Source organism: Rhyacophila brunnea, unplaced genomic scaffold (assembly GCF_057557595.1).
Source record: "Rhyacophila brunnea isolate RB1 unplaced genomic scaffold, BYU_Rbru_1.0 scaffold_5, whole genome shotgun sequence".
Lineage (NCBI taxonomy): Eukaryota > Metazoa > Arthropoda > Insecta > Trichoptera > Rhyacophilidae > Rhyacophila > Rhyacophila brunnea.
The window spans coordinates 10,787,183-10,807,185 of NW_028233170.1; the positions used below are offsets into that span (position 1 = coordinate 10,787,183).

The 20,003-nt window shown below is 34.1% G+C and overlaps 1 protein-coding gene across 3 annotated transcripts in view; it reads left to right on the top strand.

Moving 5' to 3' along the window:
* Positions 1-20,003, top strand: part of sky (GTPase-activating protein skywalker) — a 218,303-nt gene that overhangs the window by 178,264 nt on the left and 20,036 nt on the right. For all 3 annotated transcript variants that reach the window (XM_085955806.1, XM_085955807.1, XM_085955808.1), the window contains exons 5-6: positions 16,367-16,491; positions 19,748-19,891. In XM_085955806.1, the coding sequence (XP_085811932.1) occupies positions 16,367-16,491; positions 19,748-19,891 (269 nt within the window). The remainder of the gene's footprint in view (positions 1-16,366; positions 16,492-19,747; positions 19,892-20,003) is intronic.

The following is a 20,003-nucleotide window of genomic DNA, read 5'->3' on the forward strand; positions in this document are numbered from 1 at the left end:
TCAATTTCTTTGATTAAATAAAATCAATTTTTACACACTCAACATAGTTTCCGTATTTCACGTGAAAAAATAACCTAATAGGTACATTTCATTGTAGGTAGTCATCGAAAACACAATTGTGAATTTGCAAACCCAGGATTTGAACTCGAGACCTACGACTATATAAGCCGATAGGTTATCGCCCGGCAATCGCAAGCACTATATTAATAGTAGGTATACTATAATATTACATAAAAACCATGAAAATTGCATATCGGCAGACTTGTTATGTTACAATTTAATAGTACTTTAATAATACATACTAATATTTAGGCTATTTTAGAAGTAAAGATAACGTAATATAAATTAAGGATATTTTGTTTATTGAGCCGTTTATAATATTTGCGGATGTAATTAATATGTAATCATTTATTTTAATAGTTTCTTTTATACATGTTTCAATAGGTACTACTTGTAATTCCTGGGCAATACATTTTATGTTGATATTTTTGAATTTTTGATAGTGGCTGTCGACGAAAAAGATTTCTTTCCTGTACTCAATACTACGAGGGTGGGTCAATAAGTCCTTAGAAAAGCCGACAGGTGGCGCGACTAGTACTGTAAGCGGTTTGTTTTCATGCAGCGGCACTACCGATTCAGTATGCTGCGAAGTTTCAATCAGATTGGTCGGGTTGTTGTTTTTTATTTTCGTACATTTAAAAAAAAAATTTGCTTGTTTACAAAAATGGAGAAAATTGAGTTTAGAGCTGTTATTAAACATTTTAATATAAAAGGGTTAACAGCAAAGGAAATAAAAAATGAGTTGGATTTAGTTCACGGCATATCTGCTCCTTCACTTGCAACTATTTATAACTGGTTAAATGAATTTAAACGTGGTCGTACATCAACAAAGGATGAACCACGCTCAGGACGTCCTGTAGAGGTGACTACACCAGAAATGATCAATAAAATCCACGATATGGTGTTAAGTGACCGAAGATTAAAGTTGAGTGAGATAATTGAGGTTACAGGGATCTCAAAAGGTAGCGTCATTTCTATTTTACATGACAAATTGGGCATGAAAAAAATTTCTGCAAGATGGGTGCCGCGTTTGCTCACAGTCGACAATAAACGCAATAGGGTGGTGGCCTCTAAAGCCCTGTTGTCGCTCATGCAACGCAATCCGGATGAATTTTTTCGTCGCTTTGTGACTGTAGATGAAACATGGATACACCACTATACTCCCGAGACGAAAGAACAGTCAAAGCAGTGGATTGCGAAAGGCGAACCATGTCCAAAGAAGGCGAAAACCGTAAAATCAGCTGGTAAGGTTATGGCTACTGTATTTTGGGATGCACGTGGAATTATTTTCGTTGACTATTTGGAAAAAGGAAAAACAATAACAGGGGATTATTATGCATCTTTATTGGACCAGCTAAAAAACAAAATTGAAGAAAAATGGCCTCATTTAAACAGGAAAAAAATCCTCTTTCATCAGGACAATGCACGTGTTCACACATGTTTACGATCAATGGCTAAAATTGAAGAATTGAAGTTCGAATTGGTCGACCACCCACCGTATTCGCCAGATTTAGCCCCCAGTGACTTTTTCCTTTTCCCAAACTTAAAAAAATGGCTAAGTGGACAACGTTTTTTTTCAAATGAAGAAGTCATCGATCGGACAAATGCTTATTTTGAGGACCTTCCGAAAACTTATTTTTCTGACGGTTTAAAAAAAATTGAGAAACGTCTAACCAAGTGTATTGAGCTCCAAGGAGATTATGTTGAGAAATAAAAAAAAAATACAAAAATAAAAACTGTTTTAATGCTTTTTTCTAAGGAATTATTGACCCACCCTCGTACCTTGAATTGAGACACATTGGTGTATCGCGGCATATCGTTTGAGAAACTCTGAACAGCTCTTGGATTATAAATGTGCATACAATAGCATACATCCATGAGAAATCAATCGCAATGTACCTGGAATCACTTTATTTCTCATGTACAATTGAATGCAAGCGACAACATTTTGTGATGATCTGTTATTCCAACCGCGTGGATCCGTTGAAATATTACGATAAAAGAAAACATAACATTCTGGTAAATGTAAACAGAAACCTTATAGCGGCCGTCGCTTACTGGAATGTGGAGAGAAAAGCGTACCTTTTGTTTATTTCCATTCACAATGAAATTTTCAAACTTCATCTGTGGCCTTAAAATCCAATGAAAATATTTAGTTTTCCAGTCGCATAGAGACAGAAATAAATCCCGTTTGACATTGTCCACTTGCCGGATTTATTAATTGAAAATATTTCAAGTGTGATTGAATTGGATATTATTTTTGGACGAATTCAGAAGCCGTTTGGCGAATTCTGACCGAGTAAGCAAGTATCTAGGTACTTGAATTTTCATGAGCAAAAAATAACACGTAGTGTATAAATAAATACTTCGTTATGTCTTTCAAGTAGGTATGCATTAACCAGTATCTTTTTACAGCCAATTTAAGTGAATTCCAGAACATACAGAATAACCTATGAGTGTTTTAGGTGACCTCGGTCGTCCTATTATCAGTTATTACGAGTTTGATCAATAATTATGAATATTATGATTTATGATACTCGTGGTTGAATAATTTTAATTCGACATCTGTTTGAGTGTTACATTATAAGATCCTTTGAAGCGATCAGAAAATGTATGATGTAATAAAATTGAGTAACTTTTCAATGATGTTCAATATCAAAGTTATTGTTTATTTACACATCATGAAAACTCTGGATATTATCGTTTTTGACAGTAACATAATAATAATGTTAAATCATAATTTATAACCATACGTAACTTACATCTACGAGCATGTTGTGTACCTATAGTTATTTTATAAATATCACAAATGCTTAGTTTTGGATTAAAATTTTGCTGTCGTATCCAGCAATCTAGTTAGATAATATGGTTAAGTATACGTAAACTGTACGTATGTATTACATTTCGCCGTATGATAGTTCAACGGAGCTTTCCTACCGGAAAAGGATGGCAGTATAACATTCAGATCAAAAAAGTGACGCTTTGTTAGTGGTGTATTAATAAATTGCAGACAGTAATTTTCCATTTTATTAAATTCAATAAGAACATTAATTTGTATAAGATATCTGATAATAACGCTGTCATTATTATCAGATATTTGATAGGTACGAATTGATTCTGACGACCACCTCTTTGCTAACCCACCTTTGATTCATTCGAATTTTATATAAATATATACGATATGAATGTATTTCTAATTTACTTATGTACATATTTTCTTCTATCTTTCCCTTGTATTCCGGTGGATTGTATTTATTTTGTTTTTTTGTATATGTATATTTATTTATTATGTAAGTATTTTATTTGGGCATGAATTTGATCTCAATGCTATGCGGCCATCGGTTTCAGATGCAACATCTCACGGTGAACTGGTGTGAAAAACATACCCATTAGAAAAAAAAACTTGAAAAAATATTGTGACCGATAGGACTCGAACCTGCATCCATCGGATTCCGGCCAATACGATTTACCTATTTAGCCATCTCCACCTCTACCTATTTAATATGTAATTAACTGATAGGCTTCTCAAATTTCGCTTATATTGGCGACTGGTTTTTGTAGTTTGTCGAGGTATTTAAATGGATTCCTAACCAACGTCAGGAACTCTCAAAATTTAAGTATTTACATACTTCCGACTACTATTATTAAATCGAAAATTTTAGTGTAGCCCTCAAGTGTGTAGAAGATACGGACTCCTGCTTTAAAGTATCGGAGTACAAAAATGTTTAATCGCGTTTCTTTCCTAGGCGTAATATATCGATGATCGTTAACAGTAATCAAGAGTTGTAACTACATAATAATTAATTTAATTTAACTATCAAATTATATTATTTACTAGCACATAGTAATATACTGCGGTCCGTTAAATATTTACATTATTTTGGCTCACATCTGTTTCGTATCGTCTTGTTATAGGCACATTCTATGACTATAATCAAAGACGTTGAAGGAAACCTTATTGTATTGCATTGTTCCAAAACCCGCGGCCCGCGATGTCAACTATTGCAATATTGTCACCGTCGATAACATTTCTAGTACATATATCTAAAGTTGGGAATTTCCCGAGTAAATTTCAATCTGTAACCTGTAAAAATCCTAAAATCAGTGTAAAAACAGACAAATTCCAAAAAAATATGATTTTATTTATTTATGTAAGAAGACAAAGAATATAGAAGTAGGAAAACATAAATAATTCAAAACATTACTTATTAAAATGGGATTTCAAAAAAAACGGACTGTCAATCGCTGCGTCTGACAATCGCGTACGCTTTGGAGACAAAAAATTCCCTGATGTTGCCAAAATTACGCTCATTTTGAGTCGACGTTGGCTTAATTGTGTTAAATGCCCCGACCAGTCTTTGAACGTTTTGTGTTTTCTGTCCACTTTATTCATATAGAAAATCTTTTTTTTTTCAATTTATATTAATTGATAATTAATTGATTTCCCGAAATGTTAAAAATTTCAATTCTCGCGATTCGGGATAGAAAATCTCGAAAATTTCTCGGGAATTTCCGTCGGGAAATTCCCGAAACCCAACTCTACATATATCATAATTATTACCTAGTAGTGGCGGAGGGTGGAGGTAGACCACAGAACAGATTAATAAATATAATTCAGATAGGCTATGCTCCAATACACTACATTTTGAAGCAAGGTTTTGAATGTGTGAGTATCCTACGATAATGAATTCACCAATTTTGAATGAGCGTCAGTGCATAAACCAAGAGCAGTTGTCAAAACGAAGGACAAGCCTAAAATGACGTATTCTTGAGATGTGTTTAAGTTTATCCCATATTCTTCGACACTTGATATCTGTTGCTTGTTACTCCACACCCGTTAGGAATTTCAGTTTCCATTAATGCTGTGTTACCTGAGGTAGACTGTGAAGATCCCACGTAAATTGTGCACACTAAACTTTGTCAGACATACTTATTTGTTTCCATTGAACTAATAATACAGATTGCGAGTAGTGTTGGTTAGCTTTTAATTTTTAATTAAACCCTGCTTAAAACAAACAATAATTACAAGATAAAAAGAACTTTTTTATATATAGGTACGAGGGTGGGTCAATAATTCCTTAGAAAAAAGCATTAAAACAGTTTTTATTTTTGTATTTTTTTTTTATTTCTCAACATAATCACCCTGGAGCTCAATACACTTGGTTAGACGTTTCTCAATTTTTTTAAACCGTCAGAAAAATAAGTTTTCGGAAGGTCCTCAAAATAAGCATTTGTCCGATCGATGACTTCTTCATTTGAAAAAAAAACGTTGTCCACTTAGCCATTTTTTTAAGTTTGGGAAAAGGAAAAAGTCACTGGGGGCTAAATCTGGCGAATACGGTGGGTGGTCGACCAATTCGAACTTCAATTCTTCAATTTCAGCCATTGATCGTAAACATGTGTGAACACGGGCATTGTCCTGATGAAAGAGGATTTTTTTCCTGTTTAAATGAGGCCGTTTTTCTTCAATTTTGTTTTTTAGCTGGTCCAATAAAGATGCATAATAATCCCCTGTTATTGTTTTTCCTTTTTCCAAATAGTCAACGAAAATAATTCCACGTGCATCCCAAAATACAGTAGCCATAACCTTACCAGCTGATTTTACGGTTTTCGCCTTCTTTGGACATGGTTCGCCTTTCGCAATCCACTGCTTTGACTGTTTTTTCGTCTCGGGAGTATAGTGGTGTATCCATGTTTCATCTACAGTCACAAAGCGACGAAAAAATTCATCCAGATTCCGTTGCATGAGCGACAACAGGGCTTTAGAGGCCACCACCCTATTGCGTTTATTGTCGACTGTGAGCAAACGCGGCACCCATCTTGCAGAAATTTTTTTCATGCCCAATTTGTCATGTAAAATAGAAATGACGCTACCTTTTGAGATCCCTGTAACCTCAATTATCTCACACAACTTTAATCTTCGGTCACTTAACACCATATCGTGGATTTTATTGATCATTTCTGGTGTAGTCACCTCTACAGGACGTCCTGAGCGTGGTTCATCCTTTGTTGATGTACGACCACGTTTAAATTCATTTAACCAGTTATAAATAGTTGCAAGTGAAGGAGCAGATATGCCGTGAACTAAATCCAACTCATTTTTTATTTCCTTTGCTGTTAACCCTTTTATATTAAAATGTTTAATAACAGCTCTAAACTCAATTTTCTCCATTTTCCATTTTTCCATTTTCCACAAGCAAATTTTTTTTTTAAATGTACGAGAAACACACAACAACCCGACCAATCTGATTGAAACTTCGCAGCATACTGAATCGGTAGTGCCGCTGCATGAAAACAAACCGCTTACAGTACTAGTCGCGCCACCTGTCGGCTTTTCTAAGGACTTATTGACCCACCCTCGTATATAACGTTTTTAAATTTTCTGTTGAACCATATAAACTTGACTTGACTAGCTTAAACGATCAAAAAAATTTGTACTTGACATGTCATATTGATTTCCATAGTAACGCACGTATATATTAATAATTTAGTTACTAGGACCCCAAACCCCTAGCAACCAAAAATGGTGTCGAAATAACTTTTCATACAAAACAGAATTAACTGAAAATGAATTCAATTCTACGTAAAGATGGCTAAAAGTATTAAAAAATGCATTGGCGTCGTGTTCTGATATATTCTAAAAGTTTCAAATGTCTAGCTAGTCGGGAAGTTAGTTAAAAATGGATTGCAAGATTTGTACCGGACAAAGAACCACCGGACAAATAAGAATACGAGCTAAGAAAAACGTTTTAAAAATGAATATTTTATAAATCGAAGAATATTTATTTATCTATTGTGGTTTGATTTGAGCAGGGTTTAACCTAATTTTAAAAACTATCTGCAATTTGTATTCTTAGTCCAATGAAGACAAATACGAGGGTGGGTCAATAATTCCTTAGAAAAAAGCATTAAAACAGTTTTTATTTTTGTATTTTTTTTTTATTTCTCAACATAATCTCCTTGGAGCTCAATACACTTGGTTAGACGTTTCTCAATTTTTTTTAAACCGTCAGAAAAATAAGTTTTCGGAAGGTCCTCAAAATAAGCATTTGTCCGATCGATGACTTCTTCATTTGAAAAAAAACGTTGTCCACTTAGCCATTTTTTTAAGTTTGGGAAAAGGAAAAAGTCACTGGGGGCTAAATCTGGCGAATACGGTGGGTGGTCGACCAATTCGAACTTCAATTCTTCAATTTTAGCCATTGATAGTAAACATGTGTGAACACGGGCACTGTCCTGATGAAAGAGGATTTTTTCCTGTTTAAATGAGGCCGTTTTTCTTCAATTTTGTTTTTTAGCTGGTCCAATAAAGATGCATAATAATCCCCTGTTATTGTTTTTCCTTTTTCCAAATAGTCAACGAAAATAATTCCACGTGCATCCCAAAATACAGTAGCCATAACCTTACCAGCTGATTTTACGGTTTTCGCCTTCTTTGGACATGGTTCGCCTTTCGCAATCCACTGCTTTGACTGTTCTTTCGGGAGTATAGTGGTGTATCCATGTTTCATCTACAGTCACAAAGCGACGAAAAAATTCATCCGGATTGCGTTGCATGAGCGACAACAGGGCTTTAGAGGCCACCACCCTATTGCGTTTATTGTCGACTGTGAGCAAACGCGGCACCCATCTTGCAGAAATATTTTTCATGCCCAATTTGTCATGTAAAATAGAAATGACGCTACCTTTTGAGATCCCTGTAACCTCAATTATCTCACTCAACTTTAATCTTCGGTCACTTAACACCATATCGTGGATTTTATTGATCATTTCTGGTGTAGTCACCTCTACAGGACGTCCTGAGCGTGGTTCATCCTTTGTTGATGTACGACCACGTTTAAATTCATTTAACCAGTTATGTTTGTTTAATAATGTTTAATAACAGCTCTAAACTCAATTTTCTCCATTTTTGTAAACAAGCAATTTTTTTTTTAAATGTACGAGAAACACACAACAACCCGACCAATCTGATTGAAACTTCGCAGCATACTGAATCGGTAGTGCCGCTGCATGAAAACAAACCGCTTACAGTACTAGTCGCGCCACCTGTCGGCTTTTCTAAGGACTTATTGACCCACCCTCGTAGTTGGTATATAATAATAAACAATTAGTAAGTCTGACAAAGTTTAGTGTGCACTATTGGGGTGTGAGTATTGAGACTAACTACTTCAATAAGTTTACAGAGATAAATCGAATGTACTATAAATGATTCCGCTGGCTTGAAAGTGTTTATTCTATTGCACCCTTAGACTATAGATACATCTAGACGCCACCCGTTGCATTGCTAAATGAAGCCGCGTGCCTTGCGTTTGGTTTGTGAGCGAGCGAACGCATTCATCTATAAATGTTCGAGACCATAGACCATTTCGCTAGTGCTCGTCCAAAGTGCTCGCACTAGACGCTCAGAATTAAAATATAATTTTCTATTTTTTTACGTTATATAGTATTTTTAAGCGGTCAAAATGCAACCATTAGATAAAGATATCTATAATTTAAGTTATTTTAAAGAAACACTAGGTCACTGATATTAAAATATATAATAAAATACAAATACATTATCACGAACATGTATCAACTTACTTATGAAACGTAATACCATCTTCTTGCTTATCAGTACGGCTACCACATTTTAAGACAACAGACAGAACCATCTTTTCTACTTAATTAAGCAAAAATATTTACCACTGACTTTATGTTTAACCCAAAAAATATCAATTTTAGCAACACGAGCTCGCAAGTTGTCGACGCTATGTGAAGCGTTTCGCCCCGATTTGATGGCGATACTTTTGGAAACTGGCTTGTAGCTAGTAGACCTTTTATCTTACTCTAGCACGTGTTGCAGAGATTGTAAGGGTGCCGAATACTTTCTCACCCGCACTAATGCATCGTTTTTGTTCAGGCCTTGATTGCACCGGCCTGTCCCATATTGGCGATGGCACATCCCGCAGGAGTGGGTAACTAACTATCCGATGTTTTCATCTCCCCAACGTCTTGGCCATGTGTCAAGAAACGCTCGTGGCTGCCACGCGGCTTATCAAATTGTTTTATTTTCAACTCTCGAGTGGCGGAAAGGTGTGGCACATCGGCCGCAAACTTTCAACTCGTTTTACTCACCAAAACTTGACCATTAAATTTATTTAAAAGTTTTTACCGAAGAATAATATTAAAGAAAATCTTCTCAATATTATATATGAAAAGAGGGTATTGAAGACTATTGATTATAAATATTCAATGATGTATAATATTGTATGCACATGTACATATACAATTTCTGCCTACAAACATTCATTATAAAAAATAATTATGATCTGGACTGACGTGAATGCATTTCATGAATAGAGACTAGGAAAACTGATAATACTTAGTATGTATTATATTGTTAATACTTTCGACCGAAGGTACTTGATGGAATTTGAATTTAAATTCTAATGGATTCAAGCTCTGTACCCATTTAAGTCGTTTCTCGCGACCCGGGTTTCGCCTTTCGGCATCTTCAGGCGTCGTTTGCACTCACCAAAGGCAAACACACACTGACAACGAACACTCTTAACTCTACCTCATATAGTAAATCAATACAATAAAGTAGGTAAAAACTCTATTACCTACCTATCTAGTCGAAGTGTCAGTAAAAAATCTAATTAGTAAAAACCCTATCTTATTAATAACAATACACTGGATAGCGTATTATTATAATAAATCGTCAAACCTAATAATAGGTCATTATTCTTTATAAACAATAAAAATACTACACTCAAGAGGTGTAAATCGTCAATTCTAAGAAAAATAATTAATGGAGTTAACTTGTGTTTGTGGTATAAAATGTAGTCAGTTTAAATATAATAAAATACTCTTTATTTCAATACGAAACGCGATGTTCTAATGTTGTGGAGTGATATAAAAATCACAGTGTGACCCAAAGGTGTTGAAGAACACCTTCTCTATAATATATAGTATAATAGGTATCCATGATATATTAAAGAGAAACTGAAAAAGAACTACAAATACTCATGATTAAATGAGGTTACATGTAAATTGTACGTAAACATTTCACCGTGGCACAGTTCGCCGTGAGCTTTCTTTTCGGAAAGAGATGACCGTATACTACACGGTCTCCAATTTTATTAGATTCAATATGAACATTAATTCAATTTTCATAGCCGATTTTCGCAAAATTCCTGCATTCAAGAATGAAAACCTTACCTAACCTAAGAAATAATCCAGTATATCGGCTATTTTCAAAATTGGTTCGCTACTGGCTTCCTGTAAAGTGTATACCGACAAAACCCGTGTTTTATTTGGACACTATACGACCCAGAGAGGTTGGACGGTTTATAATATACGGCCATATATTTCCGTTACAACATTTCACGGTGAAGTGTTATACGGCGAACTGCATACGTACAAGTTTCCGCACACGATTAAATGAATTACTTATAAGTTTTTTCGTCCTAACTGCATTTGTCAAAAACCGCAATCATTTTAACGCAATTTTAGAATCATTAATAATCAATAATTCAACAGGCAATTTATTGAATAATTATATATTGTCAAGAAAAACCCCGAAACTGGAATTTATTGTGAATGAACGAGGTATTATTTTCTAAGTACTTAAATTGCCCATTTCAAACACGAAACATGGTCGACTTGTAAAAAATGATAGGTAATTACTACGTTCGCTTTTAAGTGAACCATAGTGGAGGTTATAATATAAAAAGGTCTCGAATCGGATTTTGAAAGAAAAGTTTTCATTGAATGGTTAGAACATAATACTGTAGGTACATATTATTTAATGTGCCGTGAGAGAATTGTATACTAAGGGAGCCGCGAAATGAACAAGTTTAAAATCACTGGGTTATGATTTGGAACTGTAGAATGTACGAGTCACAAACATGTTATCTCATACAACCTACTATGTGTAAGCCCGGTCGCACATATGAAGTCTCGACGGCAACACGTCGTTCGATGTGATTTTGTTGTCATACACAAAACATATATATGTAACTTTATGTACTGCCACATATAGCGTCGGTGCAACACAGTTGGAAGAAAAAAAATACTTGTCGCATGTAACAAATTTGAGCAAAGAGCAAAATGCTGCTTTTCGCATTCAACCATTCGTTTCGGCTAGCCGCGTGACGTCACTGTCCCGGCATGGTCCCGCCTATATGCGCGGAAGTGGGTTGCGATATTGCCGGCGGTTATGATTTAGGACTGTTTCGCATTTTCGCATTTAATATATATGTGCGACCGGGCTTCTGGACAATTATCTACGTGTAAAAATCACTACCTAGTTTTGTTTACATAATCAACGCAGAACAATTATGTTGAGTATGTATTCAATAAGATTTAAATTATTTAATTAGAATAACATTATAATATTATAACGCTGAGTGATCTGATTCAGAGACTAGAGAAACGCCGACTAGAAGTGAGAATCAGGCACACGCCCAGAATTTTCATCATTTTCCAGTTAAATAATATAATACCTTGCCATAAACATTTACTTGCTCTATGTATCCTATATTAAATTTGATCCTTATTACTGATGATAACATTTCGATGAAAATAATATATTATCTGTCGTCTTTAATGCTAATATCCAATAGGTGTATAAATTCTGCTTCTGTACGCATTGCATAATGAAAATAAGCCATGTGCTTGTTAATCAAACATTGAAAAACTTATTTTTCTATGTTCTTGGCTGCTGATCGCGAATTAAATGCCAGACGGCACTCATCCAAGCTTTACTGTTTTCATTTTTTATTATCCGTACCAATATAATAATGATAAACAGAAAGACTTTCTATTGTTTTTGCTACTTTCTTCGTAATAATATAATATGTCTCCTCATTTGTGTTTTATTTTTATTACACATGTTTGAAGACAGTTGATTTTATATTATTTGTTTGACAATTAAATGTATTCGTGTATATTGATATATTATCATTTAGAATTTACACACTCGCTAGAAGAAATATTGTATTCTATTATTACTTGTTGCACGGGCACCAACCTACATACTTGACAACTCTCTTGAGAGCAATTCATTTTACTATGCCCGGAACCACTATGTACGTATCCTGCCATTAAAATTTACCGGTATCCTCGTCTTTAGCAATTAAAATACATAACATGGAAAACGTCAGAAACATGTCACCGTGTATTCGCATATTTAAAACAAATATTTTTTTGCAATAATACTCAAAAAAGCTGCCAAAATAACTAATTGAAGGAGGTTTTTATTGGCTCATACAATGCAATTCATGAAAAATCATCAATTATTTTTAAGAACGTTGTACTGTTATCCCATGTTGAAGTAAGTACCGGACCGCCCTCAAATTATAATAGAATGCGTCGTCACCGCATTACTATATAATATGTAGTTACAATAACATAATTATACTGTAGTATTGACATGCTTTTAAAACAAAGTTTTTTTGTTAATTTTACCATAACTTTATGTTGGCAGCTTTTTCGGTCGACAAACCCATCTTCAGAACGACAGTAAGATAACCGCGGTACATATTATATGGATGTACGGGAAATATGCGAAAAATCCGTTGACAGATTAAATACAGATACCTATTATATACCCAAGACTAATGCAAAATTATATTAAGATAGATATAATAAAAAAAATCGTTCACGGAATAAACGCTTTAAAAGTTTAAAACTATGGTATAGTCATAGTCATAGTGGGTGAATTAATCGGACGCTATCGAGATCGACGTCAGACGACGTCGCGGCCTAGCGGGCCAGCTATCGCGACGCTCTTTCAAAACAAAATAATCGACGGCTGGACGCCGGCCAAGTTCTCGCGAATAAATCTGTTAACGAGCTTCCATTGAAAGCGCTATCCTCATCACATCACGTCGTGCCTCTGAGCCCCGCTGCCCATCACCATTAATCCGTGCGATTTTATTGTGCAACATTATCGTAAACCGATAATCGGCAAATGTACCACTTCAAACTGGCCGAAACGTCCTTCACGTAGTTTAGTCAATCGCCGCCAAGCGCTTTCTGAAAATGATTTCGTGAATGAATGTTCATTCATTTTGTAAGAATTTATGATTAAAACATGTTACGTGTTTATCGTTTTACTTGTGAGAATAGATCCTGCAGGCAGCGGAGTAGCAATGGGTGCGTTAGCGGGGCAGCTTCCCCTGGCACAGCCAGGTTGTGGGTGCAAAAGTAATGTTTCGTTGAACTCGAGAACTAGTGATCATTTAATTCAGAATCATTGACGACGAAACATTTTTCGAAAGAATATTATCAGTCAATAAATAGTACTTGGAAAATAATCTACTACCTACATATTTATTTTTTTAATTACAGTACCTACCTAACCTAACAATGTATTTAATTGAAATATATGTTAGCAATGTTCTTCTAACCGGACGGTACCGGTCCTGACTATTATCAAAGTATTGTAATTCATTATATTTTCAAAAATAAGATTATGTTTATTATAAAAACTTAAGACTAGCTTATTTAAATAATCATCATTAACTTTACTCTAAAATCTGATGTGGATCTTAGCCACCCAATGAAGAGGTTTCTTAACAGTTTTTTTTTTAATCGATGTTGGCCACTTGCTCAACCTACTATGTCTATGATCTGAGAAACACACACGTGAACATGTGAATTTGCCAGACCAGGGATTCTAACCCGAGACCTACGACTTCATAAACGGTCACAATCACCACTCTCGTCTAACGACGGCGAGATTATTTAAGTATGGCATAATAAAACCCCGTTTGAATAACAGATAAAGAGTAATACCTAACCTAACGTAACCTAACCTAACCTAACGTGTCATTGAATCCAAAGCATGGCTAGAAATCTATCTTCTTTTATTTCTGACATTATCGATAATACATAAATATGTATTCGTATTTGCTTATGCGTGTTACGAATATTAGGTATGATTATCGAATCAGATAATATGGTGATGGCGCTATTGATTTATAGAGACATGAAAAGACAAACATATTAGATTTGGGATTCGAATAACGTGATGTGCGAACGTGCCGGATTCGAATCATTCGACCGTGCCAAGAGAGAATAGTTTTCTCGATAGGTAGGCCAAAGTGGCTTTGATTGGCAGGGCGTTCGAATTCCGCCAATTCGTTTATTGTGTCCACCCCTATGTTATCTGTTTTTTTTTATTTGCTGTCATGTGATGATATACCTCCTACATAAATTCGGTCGTAATGCATCGAAAAGTTTTCCCCAATAGTGGTGCTGTCTTATTGTCGTGTTGTTCATAATTGACGGCCTTGATGAGTATATCATGTTGAATTGAACAATTAATTCTGATATTATCAATAGAACATAATATGTTTCTTGCATCTGACCACTTTAAATTCATCTGAGAAAATACGCGTTCTGTATAGCAATTAGGTGTTGATATGCTTAAAACAAATGAAATTAGTTTCACAATATGTTTGGTCTCTTTTTCCCGGGATTAACTGGAATGACTGATGCCATTCCTGTACAAGTCTTTCAAATTGTTTGCAATCACATCAATAGAAGGTTTCAGCATCAAGTATCCGCTCGGCGCACGTGTTGTGCATCACGTTCATTTGTCTTAGCCCAAACTTATTATTATTTGTATTTGTTGAACAACCGTGAATTTAGCTGTCCCGCCAGGGACTTTGCTTAGAAGGGGGCGTCTGGCTACGCTGTGAGTAGTCCTCTTCGTAAGGCAATGGTTTTCATAACCGGGTTCGATTCTCAGTGAAGACACAATACGTGTATTGGATTTTCTCAAGTCTGGGTTTCATTATTGTAACTGGGCCTCGTCACTTTTTTTAGTGCTAAAAATAAAAAGTCTTTTCCTCGGAAACAAACATAATAGAAACAAAGTTGGATCTAGTGGGACTCGAACTCACGCCTTTCAATCTCCGGATGTATGTTTCTGAAGTTTTTCAAAATTATGTTTTTTTTTCTATAATAAAGAATATTAAATAAAAAATAAATAAAACATCTCAGATTTCTGCGAAGTTGAGTATCGGCTATCCTTATATTCTTTTTGGGATCTGCCCGGGGTGGGAGAGGCAGCAAATCTCACATGCTCCATAATGTGTAGGATCCTAGTTTCATCCATCCATTCCATGTGTATATTCAAAAATTTTCTCCTTTCTTTTCGTCATGTGATCACTTTCAAAATTTCTCGGATTTCCAATATGATCCCTGTGGAGTTTTACCAAAATCCCTGCTACTAACATAAAAAAGGGCCCATAATATAACCACTCGAACAGATACGTAGGTACCTGTACGGAAAAAATAAACTAATATTATTATAATTAACTATTTCTTTTAGTCAACGAATAATTCACAAGATTTTAAGAATGTATCATTCTAATTATTGAACATACATAATTTTGAAAAACACTTTCTGATAGAGTATATTATAACCAATAGAAAAAATCTTTTTTGACAAAAGTAAGCCACCCGTACGGGGAATCGCACCCTGTATCTCCCGGGTTTACGCCATATCTGTCTCATTTACCAATATGCTACGCAGTGACATACTAATTGCGACAAATTTTAACTATTGGTCAATTTTAATACCTACTCATCAGCGCTCTTCCAAATCAAGCTACTTTGGCAATCGATTTTTAATATTATTATGTCATCACTTCATCAGTTATTGCTCATCATCCCCAATAATAATAAATTAGTTATAGTTGGAATGTAAATTTTGGTATTTATTGTATTTTGATCGTGGGTTCCTCTAAATTAGTCAGTTAGTTCTTCGGGTCTCCGCGTCCCTAAGCCCTCCACTCTTTCTTTGTTACGTCGTCTGTCTCGTTTATATCCTTTACCTACACTCTTTACAGCATAATATGATGTATGTATGTAGTACGTACGTATCCCATGCCATAATTATTAATCCGAGGCAAGTTTTATAAATGCCTTTGTTTTTACAAACAATATCTCGTAGACATCCCGAGATGCTTGCATCTTTATTTACTTGCCATTTAGTCTCACTATTGAAATCTTGTTGGACGCCCAGATCCATTTTCAGATATCTGATCTGAATACCTACTTGCTTTACTGATGTATTTAAAATCATAAGTTTTCATCTTGCTTCACTTGAAAATGTTGGACACTTTGTTTTTTCAATAAATTGTACTGTTAGCATAAAATGTTGAGTATCTCCTCCCCATTTTGTAGCCTTATCTGAGCGATGTAACTTCTTCGATTAGTTCATTTATAAGGTCGAAGTTTCTTATAAAGAAATTATGTTTGGGTTTATTACTGAATATCGTATTAATGAGTTATTTTTCTTTCTTTCCAGAGGAAGAATGCTATCACTGTATGGCGAGTCTGGTCGCGGCGAAGGAGAAAATGTTCATCACACAAACGAAGCTCCTCTACGAAGTAACTTGGAAGACTGTCATGCAGATTGCCAAAAAACATGCCGTAAGTTATCCATATTCAAATAATAATTTGTAGAATTTAATGTAATATTACAAAACTATAGACCAGTATCTACGTAAGGATGCAAACGATTTTAATAAATTCAATTAGGTAAGCTAATCTGTTATAATGGCTTATGTGTTTAAAATAGGATTTTTGTATTGAGTTTGTCTTGTTTTTTTAATAGAAATCTCAATAGTATTTCATCGATCGTGTTATTACCATTTTATTTAGAATGTCACTGTTTTAATTTTTAAAAAAACTTGCAAATCCCATCCAACTTATGGAGGGAAAAAATCATTAATAATTTTCCGAAATGAAAGCAAAGCTTCTTACTATATTGTCGACCAACTTTTCACGTCGTTCAGTCTAGACTTGGTATCCGCGAACCTGTATTTTTACCTTTATTTACCTGTATTCTGTATTAAGGGGGGACATGCTCGTCGAAGGTCAAAATTGAGTTTTTATTGTATATTCAAACCATGATCCTGGACACTCCTTAAACGTTGTAGATGATGTATTTATATAATTTTGAAGCCTTATTATCCTTTATAGTTATTTTAAACATTTGATGACTGCATGAAGTATTTTTGATACATAAAATAGTATTCTTTTAAACCTCTCGCTCTAATGTTTTAGAATATAGTCATATTTCGGTACATAACTGTGCAGTGGTGTTAAGATTTTTTACATTTATTAATTTTTAAACGCAATTATAAAACCATTAGCATAATTTATTACGAGATAATTTTTGTAAAATATTCACGATAAAAAATTATATTGATAATCTCTGTGATCCCAAATTTGACAAGAATTAGGCATTTTATTATTCAAAAAATCGGCAAGATTAACACATTTCAAGATGATTCTAAAGATATTTATTATAAGCTATGTCTTTGACCATTCAAGTGTGATAAACATCTTATGAATAATGATTGCTTTATAATAATTATTGACCTAAGAATAAGGTAGTGTTTTTTTGAAATACGCCATTCCTTTTGTCATTCCCTAGTGGTTAAGCTACATCATACGGCCGTAGAAATAAATTGACAAACTATAATTGAAGTAGGGAGTAAAATGATATTGACGCGCGTGTTTGAACATGTACCGTTTAAAAAAAAATAAAAAAAAATTCGGTTAGGTACATGTTCAAATACGCGCGTTAACATAATTTTACTCCCTACTTTAATTTTAGTTTGTCATTTTATGGCTACGGCCGTATGTTGTAGCTTAACCACTAAGGAATGACAAAAGAAATGGCGTATTTCAAAAAAACACTACCTTATTCTTAGGTCAATAATTATTATAAAGCAATCATTATTCATAAGATTTTTATCACACTTGAATGGTCAAAGACATAGCTTATAATACGTATCTTTAGATTCATCTTCAAATGTGTTAATCTTGCCGATTTTTTGAATAATAAAATGCCTAATTCTTGTCAAATTTGGGATCACAGAGATTATCAAAATAATTTTTTATCGTGAATATTTTACAAAAATTATCTCGTAATAAATTATGCTAATGGTTTTATAAATGCGTTTAAAAATTAATAAATGTAAAAACTCTTAACACCACTGCACAGTTCTGTACCGAAATATGACTATATTCTAAAACATTAGAGCGAGAGGTTTAAAAGAATACTATTTTATGTAACAAAAATACTTCATGCAGTCATAAAATGTTTAAAATAACTATAAAGGATAATAAGGCTTCAAAATTATTAAAATAGATTATCTACAACGTTTAAGGAGTGTCCAGGATCATGGTTTGAAAATACAATAAAAACTCAATTTTGACCTTCGACGAGCATGTCCCCCCTTAACCTTATATTTTTTTTAAATTACCATAAAAATCACACGACTTGGGACCAGAGTAGGCATCTCATCAATGATAATACATTTTTTTTTAAATAGTCGTGGCGAGGATAGAGAGATTTTAAGCCCATCGTTCTGTATTTGTTATTTTTTTTGCACACCACCATACCAATGCGCCGAGCAAAATATCAAAACCTTAATTTCTTATGTTAACAACTACATAATTGATCGCGTAAAACCTGTGCGAAATTAGGTCGTTTCCTATATTATAATATCTCAATGGTGATTTAGGTACCGATTGTAACCAGCAATATTGTGTTTTTTTTTTTAAATATAAATTTTGCCTTTGTTTGCATTTTGGATAGACTGTTAGTTCCCATACTCCAAAGTTTGGATTGCTAATCTACAAAAAAGCACTTCTCTGATCGAGCTTTTTTCAATTTTTATTTCACGAAGAAATAATAAAACCGAGTAAGTACCTACAGTCGTTATGGATAACGAGGCCGACATCAGACTAGTGTTTTTATTTTGAGTAATGATTGTCCTTTCATCACATATCGTCGGTGTTTTGTAAAAAGGGCGAATCAACCATTTTGGCGAAATCGAGTTTTTAATGAAAATACAATATGTACCACACTAGCTTTGTTGTGTAAAAACGGCGAATTTTTATCTCCACAGGAAAGTACTTAAAAACGATAATCGACTAAAATTAAATTAATTAAAATTACAAAATAAAAAGCAAATGTGACATATTAGGCCTTTTAAAATATTATATAATAATACCTATTATAATGACAGTATTCTTTTTAAGCTTTATTATAAACTTGTTAGATATTTATAATCATCTACAGGTAAAAAACAAATAAATGTCAAAAGTTAAAAATCCTCCTCCTGTAAAGTAGCATTTTGGTTGATTCGCCCTTTTTACAAAACACCGACGATATTATTATTTTATATCATAATAATATTGTAATGCTTCTTTATAGCTTGGATATGACTATTTTATTTAATTCTGTATTTAACCAAATTTAGGAGCTGAGGATTTAAGGAATCCATGTTCAAGGTTAACTGAGTCGAATAAATCGACTTCATAGTTAAATTTGCGATTATAAATTCTATGGTTTTCAACATTATTTAAATGATAATATTAAGTATATGGTTTTCTAAGGAAACATTATTTATATTTTATATGACAAAAAAAAATATTCATATTCCTTTTTTTTTTTATAAGACTGACTAAAATCTAAAAAAAATACATCACGGAATCTAATCCAATGGAAGGAATAAAAGGAAAACATCTCTTTTCACGCACAAATAGGTAGGTAGGTTTGGACATTTGGTAATGTGAATACTGCTCTTAACTCATTTTTTACTTAGATGTCACTTGCATCCCTTTAATCCTTGGCCCCTCAATTAATTTCTACTTATTTTGTCATTTTCAGAAGTCTGCGTGGGCGTATGTAGCGAGGGTGTGTGGTGCTCGATCGGAGCGTCTCTACTCCGACTGGGAGTGGTGGATCCTGGCTGGTCTTCCGTTTCCTCACTTGGTGCGCGTCATGGACTGCTTTTTCCATGAAGGGATTAAGGTTGGGAATCATTCTAAACATTTATAACCCGGTTTTATGCCTTAATGCAGTAGTGCACAACCCTTCTGTCAATAGGACTAATTTATTCATTTTCGAATAGCAAAATTATTTA